The sequence below is a fragment of the Melospiza melodia genome, chromosome 14 (assembly GCF_035770615.1).
Source record: "Melospiza melodia melodia isolate bMelMel2 chromosome 14, bMelMel2.pri, whole genome shotgun sequence".
Classification (NCBI taxonomy): Eukaryota; Metazoa; Chordata; class Aves; order Passeriformes; family Passerellidae; genus Melospiza; species Melospiza melodia.
The window spans coordinates 2,367,266-2,385,569 of record NC_086207.1 but is presented as its reverse complement, the minus strand read 5'-3'; the positions used below and the strand labels follow the sequence as shown (position 1 = coordinate 2,385,569).

At 46.7% G+C, this 18,304-nt stretch overlaps 1 protein-coding gene and 1 long non-coding RNA gene across 6 annotated transcripts in view; both read right to left on the bottom strand.

Annotated features, from left to right (window-relative positions):
- The window catches only part of LOC134424592 (uncharacterized), a 114,090-nt gene extending 110,027 nt beyond the window's left edge, over nt 1–4,063 (bottom strand). For all 5 annotated transcript variants that reach the window (XR_010029459.1, XR_010029462.1, XR_010029461.1 and 2 more), the window contains exon 1: nt 3,988–4,063. This is a non-coding gene — a long non-coding RNA (uncharacterized LOC134424592). The remainder of the gene's footprint in view (nt 1–3,987) is intronic.
- A 3,579-nt stretch (nt 4,064–7,642) lies between these two features.
- On the bottom strand, nt 7,643–18,047 carry LOC134424590 (kazal-type serine protease inhibitor domain-containing protein 1-like). The gene is made up of 4 exons (XM_063168424.1): nt 17,058–18,047; nt 10,152–10,312; nt 9,337–9,481; nt 7,643–8,018 (listed from the first exon to the last, which is right to left on the bottom strand). Exons 1-4 carry the CDS (start codon nt 17,512–17,514, stop codon nt 7,873–7,875), a joined length of 909 nt encoding a protein of 302 aa, XP_063024494.1. The 5' UTR covers nt 17,515–18,047; the 3' UTR covers nt 7,643–7,872.
- Nucleotides 18,048–18,304: the final 257 nt, after the last annotated feature.

The window sequence follows — 18,304 nt, the reverse complement described above, 5'->3', positions numbered from 1 at the left end:
AAAATGCACTCTTCCCTACACTAGGTGTGAAACACTGTGTGCTGAATTATGAAGGGAGCTGGAAAAAGAAACTGCAGACCTGGCTGCTAATTCCTTTCCCAATATTAAATCACACTCAAATTCACACTGGATGAACCTCAATCCAGAATGTTAATGTATATGTATTTGAAACTACCATATGCTAATTATGACATATATTAGTATTGTTTAGGGATTATTTATTCAGTTTTTATATAAAATTTAATTCACTAGATCTATGGTTTAATTTTCTTTTCTGCAGAAATTCTTAATTTAACTAAAGATATGTCTTATGAAACTATATTTTGTATTTAAATCACTGTTTTTAATGAGCTGCACACTGAAGAGTCACAGTGCAATCATTTTAATAATAAATGCAAACTCCAATTACAGTACATTCATAAAAATAACTGCAAAATCATGGAGAAGTGTATTTGAGTTCATTTTTAATAAACAGATTATTGCAACTTAGCTTTTATTGGACATTCCCAAAGTAATTCAAAAAGTACATTAACTTGAACAGTATTACAAACAAAGTAAGACTGAAAAGCAAATGAGAACCTCACTGGCAAGGAAAAAAAACCTGTTAACTTTGCACTTCCTTGCTGAGTTACCAGGATCACTAACACGTGCACATCATGGATCATGCTGCAAGTAAATTGCCAAATAGCCTGAATTTTCCCATTGTTTCTCTTATCAGAAGGGGAGAAAGGCTTAACCTTCACACAGACATGTATCAGAAATGGATCAGGAGCTGAAGAAAAAGGGAGGCATTGAACACAATGACTTGATAACAGGGGCTGCTATTTTACAGCCACACTATAAGGACCGCTCTGAAAAAGAAAACCAAGCAAAAGCCATGGCAGCACTCTGAACTCTGTGAGGCATCAAACCCCACACAGGCAGCAAAACCACCCTGGTCCTTCCCATGGCACAATCTGTTTCAAGAAATGCACTTCACACTTTTCCCACCCCAGTATGAAACCAAGGAACATAACATGCCAATAACTATAAATGAAGAGGTCCAAAAAAAAAAAAAAAAAAACCAACTTAAAAAGAATAGAAGAAATGAACAATGTTTTGTACCACCAAACCTTTTTTTTTTAAACGTCAGCAATAATGTCTTTGAAGATGAGCTGATTTTTCAGCACATCAAGCCATCCTAATTTTGTAATTTTAGAAATGATATTAATAGGAGCTTGATGACAAAAAGAACCAGTTTGGGTCGAGAAGCGACATCGTTCAGAATGTAACTTTTTGTAATGAAGTATTTCAAGATTAGCAACAAGTTTTCTATAAAGAATATGAGCTTAACAGTTCTAATGGAAACTTAAGCCATGGATTTTTTAAAAAAGAATTCATATGGTTAGCACAATAATTAACATTAAATCATTAAATAGAGGTAAATATTTAACAACACAAAGTACATTACATACACAGTCTTTATTCTGGGACACATGACAGCAGTTTTTGAATTCACAGAACACCAGCAGGTGAAAGAGCAATAATTCGTTCTGGTCCCATACAGTGGGCACTGATTATTTCACTCTGGAACAGCAGCTCTCACAGCCAGCTGTATTCAAGTTTTTACAACCAAGTCTCTATGAATTTTCTCAATTCAATCTTCATCTTCCCACCAGGTAATGGACTTTGCAGTGGTAGAAATTCTGCTCTAACTACCTTCAGACATCTCCTTTGTTCAAACCCTTATCAACAGCTGAAAGGTGATTCCTAAGAAAACAATTGTGTCAACAGAGATGGTCTAGCAGTCAAACAGGTGCTGGCTGCTTTAACTCATTTGGGAGTAGAAATAGACTCGAACAAGAAGTGGCATTTTTGATCACAAAGAACAGGAACTTTTTTTCCAAGGAACAGATTTACATCCTAATGGAAAACATTAGATAATATTTCCCTTACACACTTGTGATATTCTCATAACACTCAAGAATAAGCTGAACAAAATTCTGTGGGTATTCCAGTCCCACCTCTCTAGCTCCCTGAAGTCCCAGGCATCTCTCCTAGCAGCCCGTCAAAGTTCCAAGAACCAGAAAGGCTGGAGGCCCAGCTCTGCAGCAGCCCACCAGGCAGGCAGCCATGGAGCCAAGCACACTGGAAACCAGGGAGGTTCCTAACTTTGCTGACACAGAAAAATTCCTACAAACGTTTTGATTTTAAACTGAAAACACTCTATTAATGAAGTTCAACCAGCTGAAAACACTGAAAACACTCTATTAATAAAGTTCAACAGTTCAACCAGCTCGGCCCAAGAGCAACTTGACAGGCATAACTCCTGAATTGTCACAGTTGAGGGAAAAAAAAATTTAAATTTAGTGGTCCTTTTACTTGCCATGCCTTGTACTCAAGTATTCAAATAAATGCCAAAAATGACCTCTCTCACGCCGCCAGAGCCTTGCTGCCAGCAGTGGAGCAAAGGCACAAGGGACGCCACACGGCTGACACCTCAGCGGGCGTTTCCCGAAGCCCTTTCCCAGCCCCGCTTCCTTTCCCCGTCGTTCGAGGCCGTTCCAGTGGCTGATGCTCATCTCGGACACGTTCTGCAGTGTCTGGTTTTCGGGGAAGAAGAGGCGCAGGAGCCCAGCACGGCCTTCGGGGAGCAGCGGCTCGGACGAGCAGGTGCGGCTGCTTCCCCCGGCAGGCGCCGTGATCCCAGGGGGGAGCGGGGCCAGGGGAGCGGGGCGAGGGGAGCGGGGCGAGGGGAGCGGGGAGAGGGGAGCGGGGAGAGGGGAGCGGGGTGAGGGGAGCGGGGTGAGGGGAGCGGGGAGAGGGGAGCGGGGTGAGGGGAGCGGGGCGAGGGGAGCGGGGAGAGGGGAGCGGGGTGAGGGGAGCGGGGTGAGGGGAGCGGGGTGAGGGGAGCGGGGTGAGGGGAGCGGGGAGCGGGGAGATGGGAGATGGGAGCGGGGAGAGGGGAGCGGGGCCAGGGGAGCGGGGCCAGGGGAGCGGGGAGAGGGGAGCGGGGAGCGGGGAGCGGGGAGAGGGGAGCGGGGCGAGGGGAGCGGGGCGAGGGGAGCGGGGAGAGGGGAGCGGGGTGAGGGGAGCGGGGTGAGGGGAGCGGGGAGCGGGGAGATGGGAGATGGGAGCGGGGAGAGGGGAGCGGGGCCAGGGGAGCGGGGCCAGGGGAGCGGGGAGAGGGGAGCGGGGCGAGGGGAGCGGGGAGAGGGGAGCGGGGCGAGGGGAGCGGGGAGAGGGGAGCGGGGAGCGGGGAGCGGGGCGAGGGGAGCGGGGCGAGGGGAGCGGGGAGAGGGGAGCGGGGCGAGGGGAGCGGGGCGAGGGGAGCGGGGAGAGGGGAGCGGGGAGAGGGGAGCGGGGCGAGGGGAGCGGGGCGAGGGGAGCGGGGAGAGGGGAGCGGGGAGCGGGGAGCGGGGAGAGGGGAGCGGGGCGAGGGGAGCGGGGCGAGGGGAGCGGGGAGAGGGGAGCGGGGAGCGGGGAGCGGGGAGCGGGGAGCGGGGAGAGGGGAGCGGGGAGAGGGGAGCGGGGCGAGGGGAGCGGGGTGAGGGGAGCGGGGCGAGGGGAGCGGGGAGAGGGGAGCGGGGAGCGGGGAGAGGGGAGCGGGGAGAGAGGAGCGGGGCCAGGGGAGCGGGGCGAGGGGAGCGGGGAGAGGGGAGCGGGGAGAGGGGAGCGGGGAGAGAGGAGCGGGGCGAGGGGAGCACGGGAGCGCCGTCGGTCCCGGCCCCGCGCACGTCCCGGCCCCAGGCGAGCCCCGCTCCCGCAGCACAGCCGGGGCTGCCGGCTCGGCTCCGCTGGCTCCGCTGGCCCCGCCGCAGCGGCTCGGGCAGGGCGGCTCCCGGGCCCCTCCGGGCCCTCTGCCCGGCCGCGCTGCTCATCCCGCGGCCCCCGCCTGAGCGCAGCACCGCGGACCCAGCACCGCCCTCCCTCCTCCCCCCGAGCTCCGGCCCGGCCCCACGCACGGCCCCGCACCGCCCCAGCCCCGGGCCCGCCGGGCGCACCCACCTGGACGCGCAGCGCATCCTGCCGGGCCGCGCATCCTGCCCATCCGCGCATCCTGCCCATCCGCGCATCCTGCCCAGAGGCGCATCCTGCCGGGCCGCGCATCGTTCCGGACCGCGCATCCTGCCCATCCGCGCATCCTGCCCAGCCGCGCATCCTGCCCAGCCGCGCATCCTGCCCAGAGGCGCATCCTGCCCATCCGCGCATCCTGCCCAGCCGCGCATCGTTCCGGGCGGGCCCTGCGGGGGCAGCGGCAGGGCCGGGACCGGCCGGGGGTGCGGGGGGTGCGGGGCGGACCGGACCGGGGGCGGACCGGGGGCGGACACGGGCGGTGCCAGCTCCCCCCGGAGCGGCGCGGCTGGAGCCTGGCGATGATAAAGGGCCTGAGCAGGTGATGTTTCCCTGACGCTTTATTGACCACGCTGCAAAGATTGCCATGTGAAGCCCGGTAGCCCCAAAGAAGGGGCTCACACCGGTAGAATGATGCTGGAAATGGAAATTGCTGTAGACCTGGAAGGAAAACATGAACTGGGTGTATTTGCTGGATTCATCTTCAGCAGTGAGGTCGAGAAACAATTATTATGACAATCAGGATAGGAGGAGTGGTTTCTTTGTACATGAGCTATCACAGCTGAATCACTGAACCATATGCTTTTATACAAAAAACCTTCATTAACTGTCTGAAGCAAAATTAACGAAATGGGGTTAATAAATAAATAAATAAATAGTTAAGAGCAGAGTCTGTGGATAGCATACGTACCTAAGTGTGAGTGAGAGCTGGGCTTCGTGTAGGATGAGCCAATTTCCAGCTCATCTGGAGGGTGTTTGCTCCTGGCCAAACACAGGTGTGGGTTTGTCCCCCTGGCTGGGTCTCCTGCCTGAGGTGACGGCTGGGCAAGGACAGAAAGGAGAGCACAAAGCTGTCCCACAGGGCAGGCAGGGAGCCCACGCTGTGTTCAGCTGCACAGGGCAGCCCTGGCACACACTTTATCAATCATTTGAGTCTCTGGAACACAGACAAATGCCTTTCTATATCCGATTTCTGTCAGCTATATCCTGATTATTTTAAGGGGAAAAAAATTGCTCCAGCTAAAGAATTAATGGATTCCTAGACTAATAGTTGACACAACTTAAACACAGCAAGTACTAATATTAGATTGTGCAAGTATACCCCAGCCTATGTCGGGGTGTTGCCCAAAGGACCTTCTGCATCAAGCAGCGAAATTTCTTTAGCAACTTGTGTACAATTCCTTCACCTTCACAAGGGAGGGGGAAATGACATAGTGAAGATGCTTGTGTGACAGGAGGAAGCTGTGCTATGAACTTCAGACGTGCACGTCACAAAATCCAACAGTCTTCTGTGGAAGCTCAATTAAAGAAAGCTTCGGGTCTGCCTTGCAAAATACAGGACCAGGACTAATCCATCATTTTCAGCTCAAGCCTGGCTCATTTCCCACTGGGTGGAATAAACCTCCCTTCTTGAACTTGCTGTTCCTTTGGGTTAGTGAACAGATCTGTTGCTACAGGCAATGCATTCACAATGAGATTCCAGTCTACTGCTTAGAGAGAAGTGAATCTTCTCCGTGCTTTTTTCAATTTAATAATAAATTGCTCAATTAAAGCATATACACAAAACCAGCCATTTGTGTCCCCTCCTCTAAAAAGAAACTAGAAATTGTTCAAGGTACTGGTGTTCCTTTGGTTTTTTGCATCACACTGATATTTTTCCTAAAATGCAGTTTTCTGAAAGGAGTGGCTGACAATTTACAAGAACTTATAAATTATATTTAAAAATACATAGAGAGAGAAATGCAATGTATTTAATTTAGAATTCTTTTTTCTGGGACTCTTAGCTTTTCTTAAATAGACATACTCCATCAGGACAAACACTTGCAGGTATTTGCTGGAGTTCTGCTGCACATTTTCTCATTCAAACATTCTTTTCTTTCTGTTTTTCATTTTCCACTAACAACAGCCAAAGGCCCTCAAGAATTCTAATTTCTTTCGATGGCTAATGATTTCAAGATTATTTTCTGTGCCATGTACTATATTATACCAATCTATATTGCCACCATTTAGTGATTACTTTAGTAATCTAATTCATTAATTTGCAATGCAGATCACAACTGATCTTGAGGATATGTTTGCTTATTAAATAGTTCCATAAAAAGTAATCAGTAATTTCTATCAGATAATTTTATGTTAATATATAGTGATAAGCAAAAAAAGTTATTAACATATCACAAGACCAGGAAGAGTCCATAAAACCAAAATCAATAGTTAAATATTAAGCCAGCCATTTCTATTCCTAATTAAAACTAATTAATCTTTTTCAATAACACAATGACACACTTTCTTCTCATAAGCTGACAATACCCCATGAAGCCTGAAATGAGATAAATTATTCTTTGCTTGTTTGCTGGACAGAGGTCAATAATACCTCAGGGCAAACACTGTCTATAGCCAATTTCTTAAAGAATTTCAAATTGAAAAGAAAAATCTTTCTGATAGCAAAAAAAGGGCACAAATAGAACATTAAAAGAAGAATTTGCGAGGCATTGTATATGCATTAAACATTCTGCACAGTGTGCGTGTGCAGTGCCCCTAAGGCTCCCTGTCCTGGAGAGTGCAGAGAGGGCAGCTCTGTGTGTGCAGGGCACTGCCCGGGCTGCTCATGCCACAGCTTCTGCTGCCTTGGTCCTGAATGTGGTCAGACATTTATTGCTGCTCATCTGCCCTCAGCCAGTGGGAACCAGAGGTGTAAGAGCAGGGTTGGTGTTTTGCATTGCCCATTAACTCAGAGCCAGCCTTCATTAATTAGTTAACACAAGCAATCGGAGCAATTTCTCAGGGTGCTCGCTCAGCCCTTGGAAGTGCTGTGCTTTTGACTCCAACTCCTTTGCTGTCTGGCTCATGGGTCGGTTGGAACAATGTTGGTGTTCGTGTGTTCTGCTGGTTTGCTGCTCTTTCCTGGCAATGCTGATGGCTCAGGGATGGGGGCAACTTGTTCACAGCCCCAGACAAAGCACAGAGTGCAATCCCTGTGTGTTTGGAGGGCCTGCACTGAGCTACAGAGCTGCCTTTTTACTGCAGGAATTCCCACCAACCAGCATCCTGTTTGGGGGAAGATCACGATCCCAAACCCTGAACTGCCCCAAGGGTGCTGGGAGGGAACCATTGCTGTGGGCAGCAATGCAGGAGCTGTTACAAGAAGGAGCCCAAAAGTGTGCTCAGAAGTTTGAATGCACAAGGAATCTTTTCTGGCTGTGTTTGAGTATTGCCTGTAAGACAGCACCTACTGCCTTTAGACCATGATTGCTCCACGTATCTATTAACAGTAAACAAAAACATCCCCCAAAAGACACATAATTCACCTTTGATGAGACACAGAAAATTTCATATGAGAAGGAAAATCCTGCTGAAACTTATGAGAAAACATGAACTAAGGAAATTAGTCTGTTTTGCAACTTCCATATTTAGGCTTGTTGCCATGTGAACAACCTCTTGATATTTCTTAGTACTTTACAGAAAAAAAGAAAATTGATAGAAAATAAAAATTTTGTTAAACTATTGGCATTTTTGCTGAACAAATTAGAATGTGTGAAAGAAATTAAAAGATAATTTAAAAATTAATACAAAAGTTTATCCCTTTGGCATATTTCATAGGAAGGTGCATGCTAAAGCATTTTATTTAATAGTCTAAATATATGGTGTTACAACTGTTCTTACTTCTGGTGAGTAGCACGATACACTTCATCCAAAGCTGCATTTCAGGAAGGTGGATACACAACTAAGTGTGTGTGTTATCACAGGAGCCATTTACAGAACAGAGACTACTGGTAAATATAACAGTGTGAAAGGATTTGGACAAGAGATGTATAAAAATTATTATTCAGAATTGTTTTCATTATCGTAGTTCCCGGATTCATACTCTTCATCATCTTCCTCATCAGAGGTGTCATAATACTCCTCGTATTCAACGCTGTAGCTTGCACTTCTACTGCCAGCAGTGAATGCAAATGCAGGAGATGGGCCTGCAAGATGTAATTGAATCCAGATTAAATCAGCTGAAGATAGGAACACAGAAGAAGGATTTGTACAGCAAACCCAGATTTTCTGAATCCTTGTTATCTATGAAAAGGACTGCGGTTTTAGCCGATACCTCATACCACTGAAGGTCATGAGCAAATTTCTATATAGAATCATGGAATCCCAGAATAGATTGGTTTGAAATGGATCTTAGACCTCATCTTGTTCCCCCCCCTGCCATGGGCAGGGACACTTCCTCTGTCCCAGGCTGCTCCAAGTCCCGTCCAACCTGGCCTTGGGCACTTCAGGGATGGGGCAGCCACAGCTCCTTTGAAAAACCTGTGTCAGCACTTCACCACGCTCTGAGTAAAGAATTTCTTCCTAACATCTAATCTAAATCTCTCTTATTTTAGTTTAAAACTCTTCTCCCTTCTCCAGCCACTATCTGCCTGTATAAAAAGTCCCTCTCCCTCCTTCTAGTACTCCCCTTTAGGGATTGGAAGGACTCTGGGGCCTCCCCAGAGCCTTCTCTTCCCCAGGCTTGACACCAGAGGCTTGTCTCGAAAGCAGAGGTGTTCCAGCACTTGGAGCATCTCCGTGGCCTCCTCTGGGCCCACTCTAACAGGTCCATGTCTTCGCTCTGCTGAGGATATGTTGAAAATGCATTTAATTCCTAATACTAGTAAACTATCGTATCAGTCTTCCGCAGTTCCTGTGCATCTGCAAATATTCCCAGAGAAAATAAAGCTTTGAAAGCCACTTATAGAAACTGGATGAGTGACACACTCCCCTAGCCCAGGAGGTAAATATGACAATACATATTTATCCAGAATTTGCCAGGAAAACCATTTCTCTGTGGAGGAGGGCTGGGCACAAAGCAAATCAATAGCAAAGCTATTTCTTACATCTTTTGAACCACTCTCATTAAGGAACAACAACTGTTTCCTTCCTAATTTTATGAAAAATAAACAGCTAAGCAAACCTGCCATGATTCAAAGACTCCCTCAGTTACCCCAGCTGTTGTTCTGGGTCCTGCTAACATCAAAGGATTTTTCTGGGATAAGGACAGTGGAATAATGTGTCTCAGCTGTATGGCTCCAATCCACAGCTTTCTGTTTTCTAGAAGCCAGGATAATTTGCAGCAAAATATTATTATATAAACCATTAGGGGATAAAGTAAAATAAAAGCACACAGAAGAGTGAAAACCTGGTCAGTTTTGGGTAATTTCTGCCATGCTTCATCCTCATTCCAACAATCCCATCCTTTGCATCCTGCTTGTATGCATTTTTATAATTTTACATCCAAATTAAAAAAAAAATTACCATCAATGACTTTCAATCTTGCAGAGGCATATGTTGCACCATGCTTATTTTTGGTGTGGCAGATATAAATGCCTTCATCTGATTTTTTGAGGCCTTGAATCTGCAGCCAGCCTGTCACACCATACTTCTGAGGCCCACCTCTTGCCTTTGAGAAAAAAAGAAATGGTTGGAATTAAGTAGCTGGGAGACACCATGATGTTTCTCAAAATAATTGTGGATGGATTAAATATCATTACAACTTTTTTTTTAAAATGCCTTCATGCTTTGATTCTGCTTATTCTTGCTGAATTGTGTTTTACCTTCTTGCTGCTGTGCACCTGTGAGTTCATGCTTTCCTCTCTCTGCTCTTGCACCTTCACTGCCCTGCACAGTGCTCACATTCCTGCTCCCTCCAGGCCACTCTTCCCAGCGCTCCCCCTTCCCTTGTCCCACTTGCTGCTTCCCCAGAGCATCCCAGCTATGCCCAGGCTCAGGATGAGATGGGGAATTGTTAGGGCCGAGGGCGCCTGACCAAGCTGACACTCAGCAGCCAGGTTTTAAGGGTTGTCATGACATCCCATGGGCACTTTCACACTTCATGACAGTTTCAGCTGGCTTGGAGTAAAGCCTCCTAAAGAGGCGTAAGTGGTACCCTGGCTGTTCCTTCTGCTGGGACTGCCAAAGCACTGATAGAAATCATCATTCTTTGCATAGTCACAGGGCCCCTACTGGGAATCTATTTATTCCAACAGTGTTGTGTTTTGTAGGAGGAATTCACAGATTAACTGCCCTGTTCCTGCTCCCAAACTGTATGCAAAGGTAAATTCAAGTTTTACCTGAACGGAGACGTGGGTATCATCTCCTGGCAGAAACATTTTATTCCCCTTTTTTTTCCATTCAAGCTGTGGCATAGGATAGGCTGACACCTCACAGCCAAAAATGACATCATTGCCAGTGTAATTCTGGGCATCCTGAGGTGGCATAGAAATAACAGGAGCTGCAAAGAGCCAACAAGGTGCTTTAGGAGACAGTACACAAAGAACACAAATAAAAGATTTACACTAATCCCTGCTTCACAGGCTACCATCAGATTGTCTTTACCTTTTGGGTCTCACACACTGCAAAGAGCCACATGATTCCAAGCACCTTTTAAAGCTCAGAAAACCTTGTGTCTGTGTTTCTAAAAATGCTTATTTGGGTCTGTTTTCCCCCTTGCAGATGACAGTGGGACCCGAGCTGACATTGAGGGTTTATTTGGCCCCATGAGCTGTCAGCGTGGCCCAGGCTCAGCCCCCTCAGCAGAGCCACCAGTGCCTGACCTGGGCCTCAGAGGGAACCACAGGAAATCCGCAGCACATGAGGCACAGAGTGATTTGATTGTGTGACAGCTCTGAATGTGTCACATTTTGCTTAGCTGAAAGGCAAAACACTGCTATTGCTGGCGTTTTCTGAGTACATCATTGCCTTGAAGCTGCTAAACATTGTCAAGCACTGTTATCCATGGAAGTCACAAGTTACAACGGCATTAATGAATTTTACATTTATCCTCAATTGCTATTGATGTCATCCAATATTGGTGTTACGAATGAAAAGGATTGAAATTCAATTATTTCTGTAAGATTTCATGTTATGCTTATTATACTTGTTACATTTCCACTTGTTTCCTCATGTTCTCGCACCGTCACCCCCTCCAGCGTTTATTGATTTCCTCGGAATTCTCCTTTTTCCCGTTTCCAGAAGCCAAAGCTGCCGGCAGCCACGAGAGGGAGCCAGCCTGGGCTCTGAGGCACCGGGACCATCCCCGGCGCTTCCACCCCGATGGCTGCGCATCCATCCATCCATCCATCCACCCATCCATCCATCCCTGCTCCTCTCCCGTCCCAGCACGGCGCAGACCAAACTGTGGATGCGCTCTTAGCACAGAGTTCCTGAGCTGGAGATCTCTGCTTTTTCCCCCTGACCTATTTGTCCACAACAAGAAATATTTTTGCCTTCTAAAACCTATTTTCTATTTCCAGACCAGTGCTCAAAAAGGAATGCATTTTCTGGGTGATTTGACTTGTGCTGGATGTTTTTTTCCACACATTCCAGATGCTTGGAAATAGAAACTTCAAGTAAATAATTAATATATTTTTACTTGCAGTGTTTGAATCAATACCTAGGTGCAGCATTTATTCTTCAGCATTTGAAACTTTAACAGCCTGTTCCATGTTTTCGACAATTTATAACAACAATTTCAACAATTTATAACATATTTGTCAGTTTTTAAGGATTAGTGCGAGTGCAGAAAAATGTTAAATGCTTCCTGATTAAAATTAATGGCAAAAAATATACAGAAAGTGATCAATTTTCTCATTTATAAATGTCTCATTAAACAATCTTGCTACTCTTTAAAAGTAAGGTTTTTCAAACTGGGAAACTTTAGTCCTTAAATGCTTGTTCTTTCATGAGAACTGCATATTCACAATCTATTATTTCAAAAATCTTTATTCAAATGAGTATTAACTGAATATCTTGGATGAGAATGCTTTTGCTTGGTTTTTTTTGGTTTTTTTTTTTTTTTTTTGCCTGTGAACTGATCACAGAGGGTCTGATATTAAAATATATTTTTAAATCTTAAAACTAATTGAAGCCCCATTCCTTTTAAATATAAATCCACTGTAGTCAAGCCTAAAATGTACAGAAGAAACCAAAAGTCTACACTGACTCACAGGAGTTTTTTAAATTGTTCCCACACGAGGCAGTGTAAAAACCTTTCCAAACAGGCAGATGTTGCCCAGTGAATATTTTTGTTGTGCTGCCAACTCAGGTGTGCTGTGGATCCCTGCCAGCACTGAGGTGTGGCCAAGGGCTGGGTCCTGTCCCTGTCACCGTCCCCAGCCGTGGCTCAGCCACCCATGGGAACACACCTGGAGTCTGGAGAGCACACAAAGGCCTGAGTTAGGAATCCTCATTGCAGCTGTCCAGCACTGCCTGCCGTGCACTAGGACAATTCCACACTAGGAATGCTCCTCTTTCCATGAACTGCCAGGAGAACACAGCAGACAGGTGGGAAACACACAGGACAGCTGGGTCCCAGTCCTGCAGCTGAGCCCAGGGCTGACATCCCCTGACACCAAGCTCACGGCGAGCAGCAAACTGCCCTTTCTCAATGTCAACACACCATCGGTACTTTCACCGCCCACCCAAACTTCAGAAATAAAATACTACAACTGTTGTATTCATATTTCTCAAATCCCGTACTGCACCAAGCTGTTCTTCTCTGCAGTCCTTCATGTGTCTTCTCAGGGGCTCCTCCAGGGCTCTCGGCCCACCCCTTTTATCCCAGTTATCTTCACGAGCCAGAGCTGCTGCCCAACTAAGGACTTCACAGCTGCAGCTCATTTAGAATAGCTAGGACCCACTTATGCAATACATAGATTTTAAAGGGGCTCTCAGGCACTCTCACTACATTTCCCCCTTTTTCTATTACTGACAGATATTCAAATACAATATAGATATTCAAGTACAATACACATTTCCTTTACAATACATGTTTTATCCCGAGACTCAAAGGCCTCATACACCACACAAGTACAATACACACATTCCCCCATGACTCAAAGGTCATGTACAACACACACAGCTTCTTGACTCAAAGGCCATATTTCTCGCAGCTCCTGGCTGCCACAGCTCCTTGGTTCAATAGCTATATTCTTCTGCAGCTCTCAGGCTGCTACACCTATCTTCCACAGCTCTTCATCAGGCTGCTACAGCTCTCAGGCTGCATACCTCCATCACGTCGGGGTCACCAATTGTTGTTGTTATCTTTTTGTATTTCATATTTCTTGAGTCCCATACTCTTGCTATGATATTCTTAAAGTCCATACCTTCTAGCTGGTTTTCTACCATGCAGCTCCTCTCTGCTGTGCAGTTCCTCATGGCTTCACAGGGACTCCTCCTGGGCTCTCGACCCAACCCCTTTTATCCCAGTTATCTTTGCAAGCCACAGCTGCTGCCCAACTAAGGACTTCACAGCTGTGGCTCATTTAGAGCAACTAGGACCCACTTATCCAATACATAGGACTCTCACTACATACAGCCTCGCAATATCATTTTGCTGTGTTTTATGGAAGAAAATTAAAGTAACATTCTACAATTTAAACAGGAGTTTATAAATTTTTTTGAGTGTTTCAGGTTTTGTGTTCAGACAAATTCTCCCATGATATCTGTGTGTATTTTGCTCGCATAACTGACTAGAAACAGAGCTGTACTGTTATGATAACATGTCATTTTGATTCCTGGAGTAGATAATTTTTGTTTTGATAGCTAAGGTAAGCGTTCTGGTGTGCTGGTGTCCAGAGCTGAATGGGCAGGAGCTGCTTCTTTCCTTTTACAGTCTCAGTCAGTCACGAATTGTCCCTCTGTGTTATAGGAGATGTAAACCAGGAGCCAGGAAAGGTCAAAATACTGTTTTACCTTTCACAATCAACCTGACATCGCTCCAGACCAATTAATTACATATTTAAGAGGATATTTTTTCTCATATTGTATATTATTAATTTTTGCTAATCTGTGTCTGATTAGATGGAATTGGCAGAAATTTTTGTGTCTTGTTTATTCGTTTTTACTCCAAAATTTACATTTAAAATAAATCATGTGACACAGCTAAATATAAAGAGAATCACTGCTATATTGTTCTGTTAGTTCATTAAATTATCAATGAGAAATGTTTCAATGTGAAATGGGGATGGCTTAAGTGTGGAGAATCTGTATATAATCTGTGTATATAATCAATGTACTTAGAAACCTTGGTAAATTATTGGATAAACTGATCAAAACTAGTTTTCAGGAAAAGAAATAATTTTTCCATGTTTCTTTAGCGAGCTAGGCCTTTTTCTTCTCATTTTTCTGGCAAGAGAAGAAAGATGAAAGGCTGTACTCCTCTGATGAAAGGAGTTTATTGTTATTTATTTATTCATTGGTTGCTGTATACAATTAGTCCATTTGGCATCAAGAGGAAACAGCAGATGCTTTGAAGGGGAGAAAAACAAAACAGAGTACTTTGAGCCGAGTGAAGGTTATATTTATAGCTTGGTACCAAAGCCCCACAGCGCTCAGTGTTTGTTCCGCATGCAAATCGCCCTCAGGACAGCCCGTGCTGCGGCGTTTGCCGCTCTCCGAGCCAGGCTCCGGCTGCCCCTCATCACCAGCTGTCCCCGCAGCAGCGGGGCCGGAGCGCGGTGCCCTCGGGGCCGGGCCGGGCCGGGCCGGGCCCTTCCGAGCCCCTCCGAGCTCACTCCGAACCCCTGGGAGCCCTTCCGAGCCCCTCCGAGCTCACTCCGAGCCCCTCCGAGCCCCCTCTGAGCCCTTCCGAGCCCCTCCGAGCCCCCTCTGAGCCCCTCCGAGCCCCTCCGAGCTCCCTCCGAACCGCTCCGAGCCCCTCCGAGCCCCCTCTGAGCCCTTCCGAGCCCCTCCGAGCTCCTCCGAGCCCTTCCGAACCGCTCCGAGCCCCTCCGAGCCCCCTCTGAGCCCCTCCGAGCCCCTCCGAGCTCCCTCTGAGTCCCTCCGAGCCCTTCCGAGCCCCCTCCGAGCCCCCTCCGAGCCCCCTCCGAGCCCCTCCGAGCCCCCTCCGAGCCCCTCCGAGCCCCCTCCGAGCCTTTCCGAGCCCCCTCTGAGCCCCGGGCTCCGGCCGGCTCTGAAGCTCCCGAGCCAGCGTGGAGAGCGGCGGCTCGGGGACAGGAGAAGGACATTTGTGAGCCCGGGCATTTGTGACCCCAGGCATTTGTGACTCCGAGCATTTGTGACCCCGGGCATTTGTGAGCCCGGGCATTTGTGAGCCCGGGCATTTGTGAGCCCGGGCATTTGTGACTCCGAGCATTTGTGAGCCCGGGCATTTGTGAGCCCGGGCATTTGTGAGCCCGGGCGCTGCCAGCCCAGCGCCCTGCCCAGCGCGGGCACGCTCCAGCCGGGCGCTTTCCTCCGCCACAGCCTCTTTAACTAAACCGCGGCCCTGAGCTTTGCGCAGCCTTCTGTGCAATTTAAAAAGCTGAGCGGTGAGGATAATTCTCTGCATTCTGGAGAGAGGCTCCAGATTTTCCGGGGAGCCAGGGAAGCAGTGGGAAAGCGCTGGGGTGATGGCTGCATGCAGAGCAGAGCAGAGCGGAGCAGCCAAGGTCCCTCTGCTGCTGGAGGAGCAGCAGCGCGATGCGCCTCGGGGGCGGCTGGGACCTGCTGGATGACACCAGCATTAAAAGTGGTAGTACTTCCAAATTAAAAAGTCTCTTGAACCGGGCCAGTTCTGTTAAATTAATTAGAGGGACCACCGCTTTAAGCCTGTGTGCTGAGCAGCTGCCGCTGCTGCAAAGTTACCGGCTCTTGCTAAGGGAGGGACGCTTCGGGCCGGAGTCTTGCCGGAGGGGTTATGCCACAAGAACTACTGCTGCTGAGTCCCAAACAAAGACTCCATCCCAGCCTAACAGACTTGCAGTTGTACTGCAGGCTGGCATGCATGTCCCTTTCCTGACAAGCCTCATTTCCCACCTTAATACCCTGATAGCAAATAAAGGATTTTCTAATGGACCCTTCTCTCTCAGCTAGAGAAAAAGGAAAGAAGCCTGATATTAATTGTTCAGCACTTTTTCTAAGTAGTCAATATCCCTTGTTCATTCAATATAAAACCACAGCATACAGTCTAAGACTGCTATAGAAGAGCAGGTGAAATACACCCAAGTTACTCCCAGTCCTTTGCCAGAGCTGCAATTTCAGATTCCCAGAGCTGTGACCCACAGACCTCTTCAACTTCATTTGAGAAAATATTTGATTATCTTAAAACCCCACAGTAGTTTCTCTTTTAGAAAAAAAAAAAACCTCTTCACATTTTCATTTTATAGTCATGTCTTGAGTGATAGATGCCCAGGAGTAATGACTTGTGGTAATGCAAAGAAAGGGAACAGCAAATGAGCAGGGAGCAGGAGTCCCCTGTATGCCCACCTAAGAATCCCTCCACTAACAAGGGACAGAGACGACTGTGCACTTTAAGAGTCCTTTAGGGAAATTGTTTCAGCTTGATTCTGTTCTGCTATTTGGATTTCTCTTTCATGGGTTAGCTAGATTTCATGATGATTCTGAATTGGACTATTTGGAGCTTTTTGGTAAAAAGAACAGAGCTGTTAATTAAACCCTATCTTCTTGTATTGCCCCTGCTTCACTGCTTACCATGTATCCTCACAGGTGGATACACACATGCACACATGTACCTGTGTGTGTATATGTATACACAGGAGATATATATATATATATATATATATATATATATATATATATATATTTGAGATCTGCTTTACTATCATCCCTCTTTAAGTCAGTCCTGTTACAATAATAATCATTTGCCAATTCCTCCCAGACTATCCTGTTTACTGATTCTCAACTCCATATGCAACTTCTGTAGAAAAAATAATCATACTCTGATTATAGTAATCATACTCTGATTATTCAGAACAGACCCAGGTTGTAGATTGATGCCTTTTTAGCTACCATGAGATTTAATCCACTAGTCTAATATAGAGGCTTATAAAAGACAAGATTTAGTACCAGATGCTGAAACACATTTTTAACACAAACTAGCACTATAACAGAATAATGATAATTGTAACAAAACCACAGTATTAGTTTAATGAAGTTAGGCTAGAGTAGTTAGTAACACGTCTGAAGATAAGAATCAGCTCTTTTTTTCAGTTTGGAAGTGCCTCTGCACACATTACCTGATTCACATGGCCCTTTATGTTTCATGCTGATGTTTCTTTTCGCAGCATAAGCCTTGTTGAACTGACAGATGTTTTCATAGGTTTTCCCATCAGATCCACAGATGCTTTCTTGAGATTTGCAAACACACTGGGGTTCAGGGACTTCCCCAAACCTTGCTTCATCAGCATCCAGCCTGCACTCGAGGTGATCCCCACACTGCCCATAGAAATGATTGCTCTGGTCCAAGTCGCAGATCTGACCTTCCACGTTGGCGCATTCCGGGCAGCAGCCGCAGCGATCCAGCACAGCCCCGGCTGGACAGTCCTTTTGCTCAGAGCAGAGTGCCAAATCACATTTTCCACAACTATCGCCTTCCCTCAGCAGCCTCCACCAGCCTCTGTGGTACAAGGCAGGGAAACTCTGTGAAACCTGTACCAGTGCGACCAGCACTGCTGTAACCATCCGGTGCTTCATCTCGAGAGTGTAGCAAAAAGCAGAAAAGGTCCTTGGAGTAAAGCCAGGGAGAGGAAAAAAAAAAAAGCAAACCAAAAAAGAGCAAGCTAGTGAGAGAAAAACATCACAATCCTGGTTTTGTTTTAGAATATAAGCTGTACTCTGAACACTGGCTTTAAGAAAAAATTAGTATCAGATTCCTAATCTGGAACTGATAATAAAAAGGCATAAAAACCCAGCAGCTTTTCCCTAATGCAGTTTGGAATGTGAGTACTGCTTGCACAAAGACCAAACTGCCCCTTCTGACAGCTGAGCTGAAGCTCTCTGAAAAGCTGTTTGCTCCATGTCTCATTGAGCCAAATTTGCAAAGCCTTGCTCTACTGAAACATTACATTGCAGCTATTGTGGAAAGGGGAACAGGGACAAGGAGTGTGAAATCAAAAAAGTCTCTGCTATGAGTGGCCCTCCCCTACATCAGGCAAAACAGATGTCCACAAAAAGATAAATATGTGTACAAAGTAGCACCCAAAACCCAGTGCCCTGGGGCTTGGCCAGTACTCTAGAGACTAGAGCTTGGTGCAACATCAAATGTGATGCATTCCTGATCACAGCTAAGGGCTCTGAATTAACACTTTATTTACAGGCTCCATACAAGCAAGAGGCAATCCAAGTCAGCTGCAATTGACTTTGAGCTCTCAGGTTTAAGACGAAAGATGCCTGTAATCATTAAAGGACCCATTGTTTGATTGTTTGTCTCTCCATGTATTTTCTGCTCGGTGTTTATAGGTGTCTGTGCTTTGCAACACGAAAT

What these genes read in the sequence shown, in the direction of transcription:
- LOC134424590 (XM_063168424.1), bottom strand. Translation starts at nt 17,514, where the DNA reads ATGAAGCACCGGATGGTTACAGCAGTGCTGGTCGCACTGGTACAGGTT. An exon ending in TAAAGGGCCATGTGAATCAG is followed by an intron (nt 10,313 to 17,057) that starts GTAATGTGTGCA and finishes GGCTCTTTGCAG; the next exon opens with CTCCTGTTATTTCTATGCCA. An exon ending in AAGATTGAAAGTCATTGATG is followed by an intron (nt 8,019 to 9,336) that starts GTAATTTTTTTT and finishes TACATCTTGCAG; the next exon opens with GCCCATCTCCTGCATTTGCA.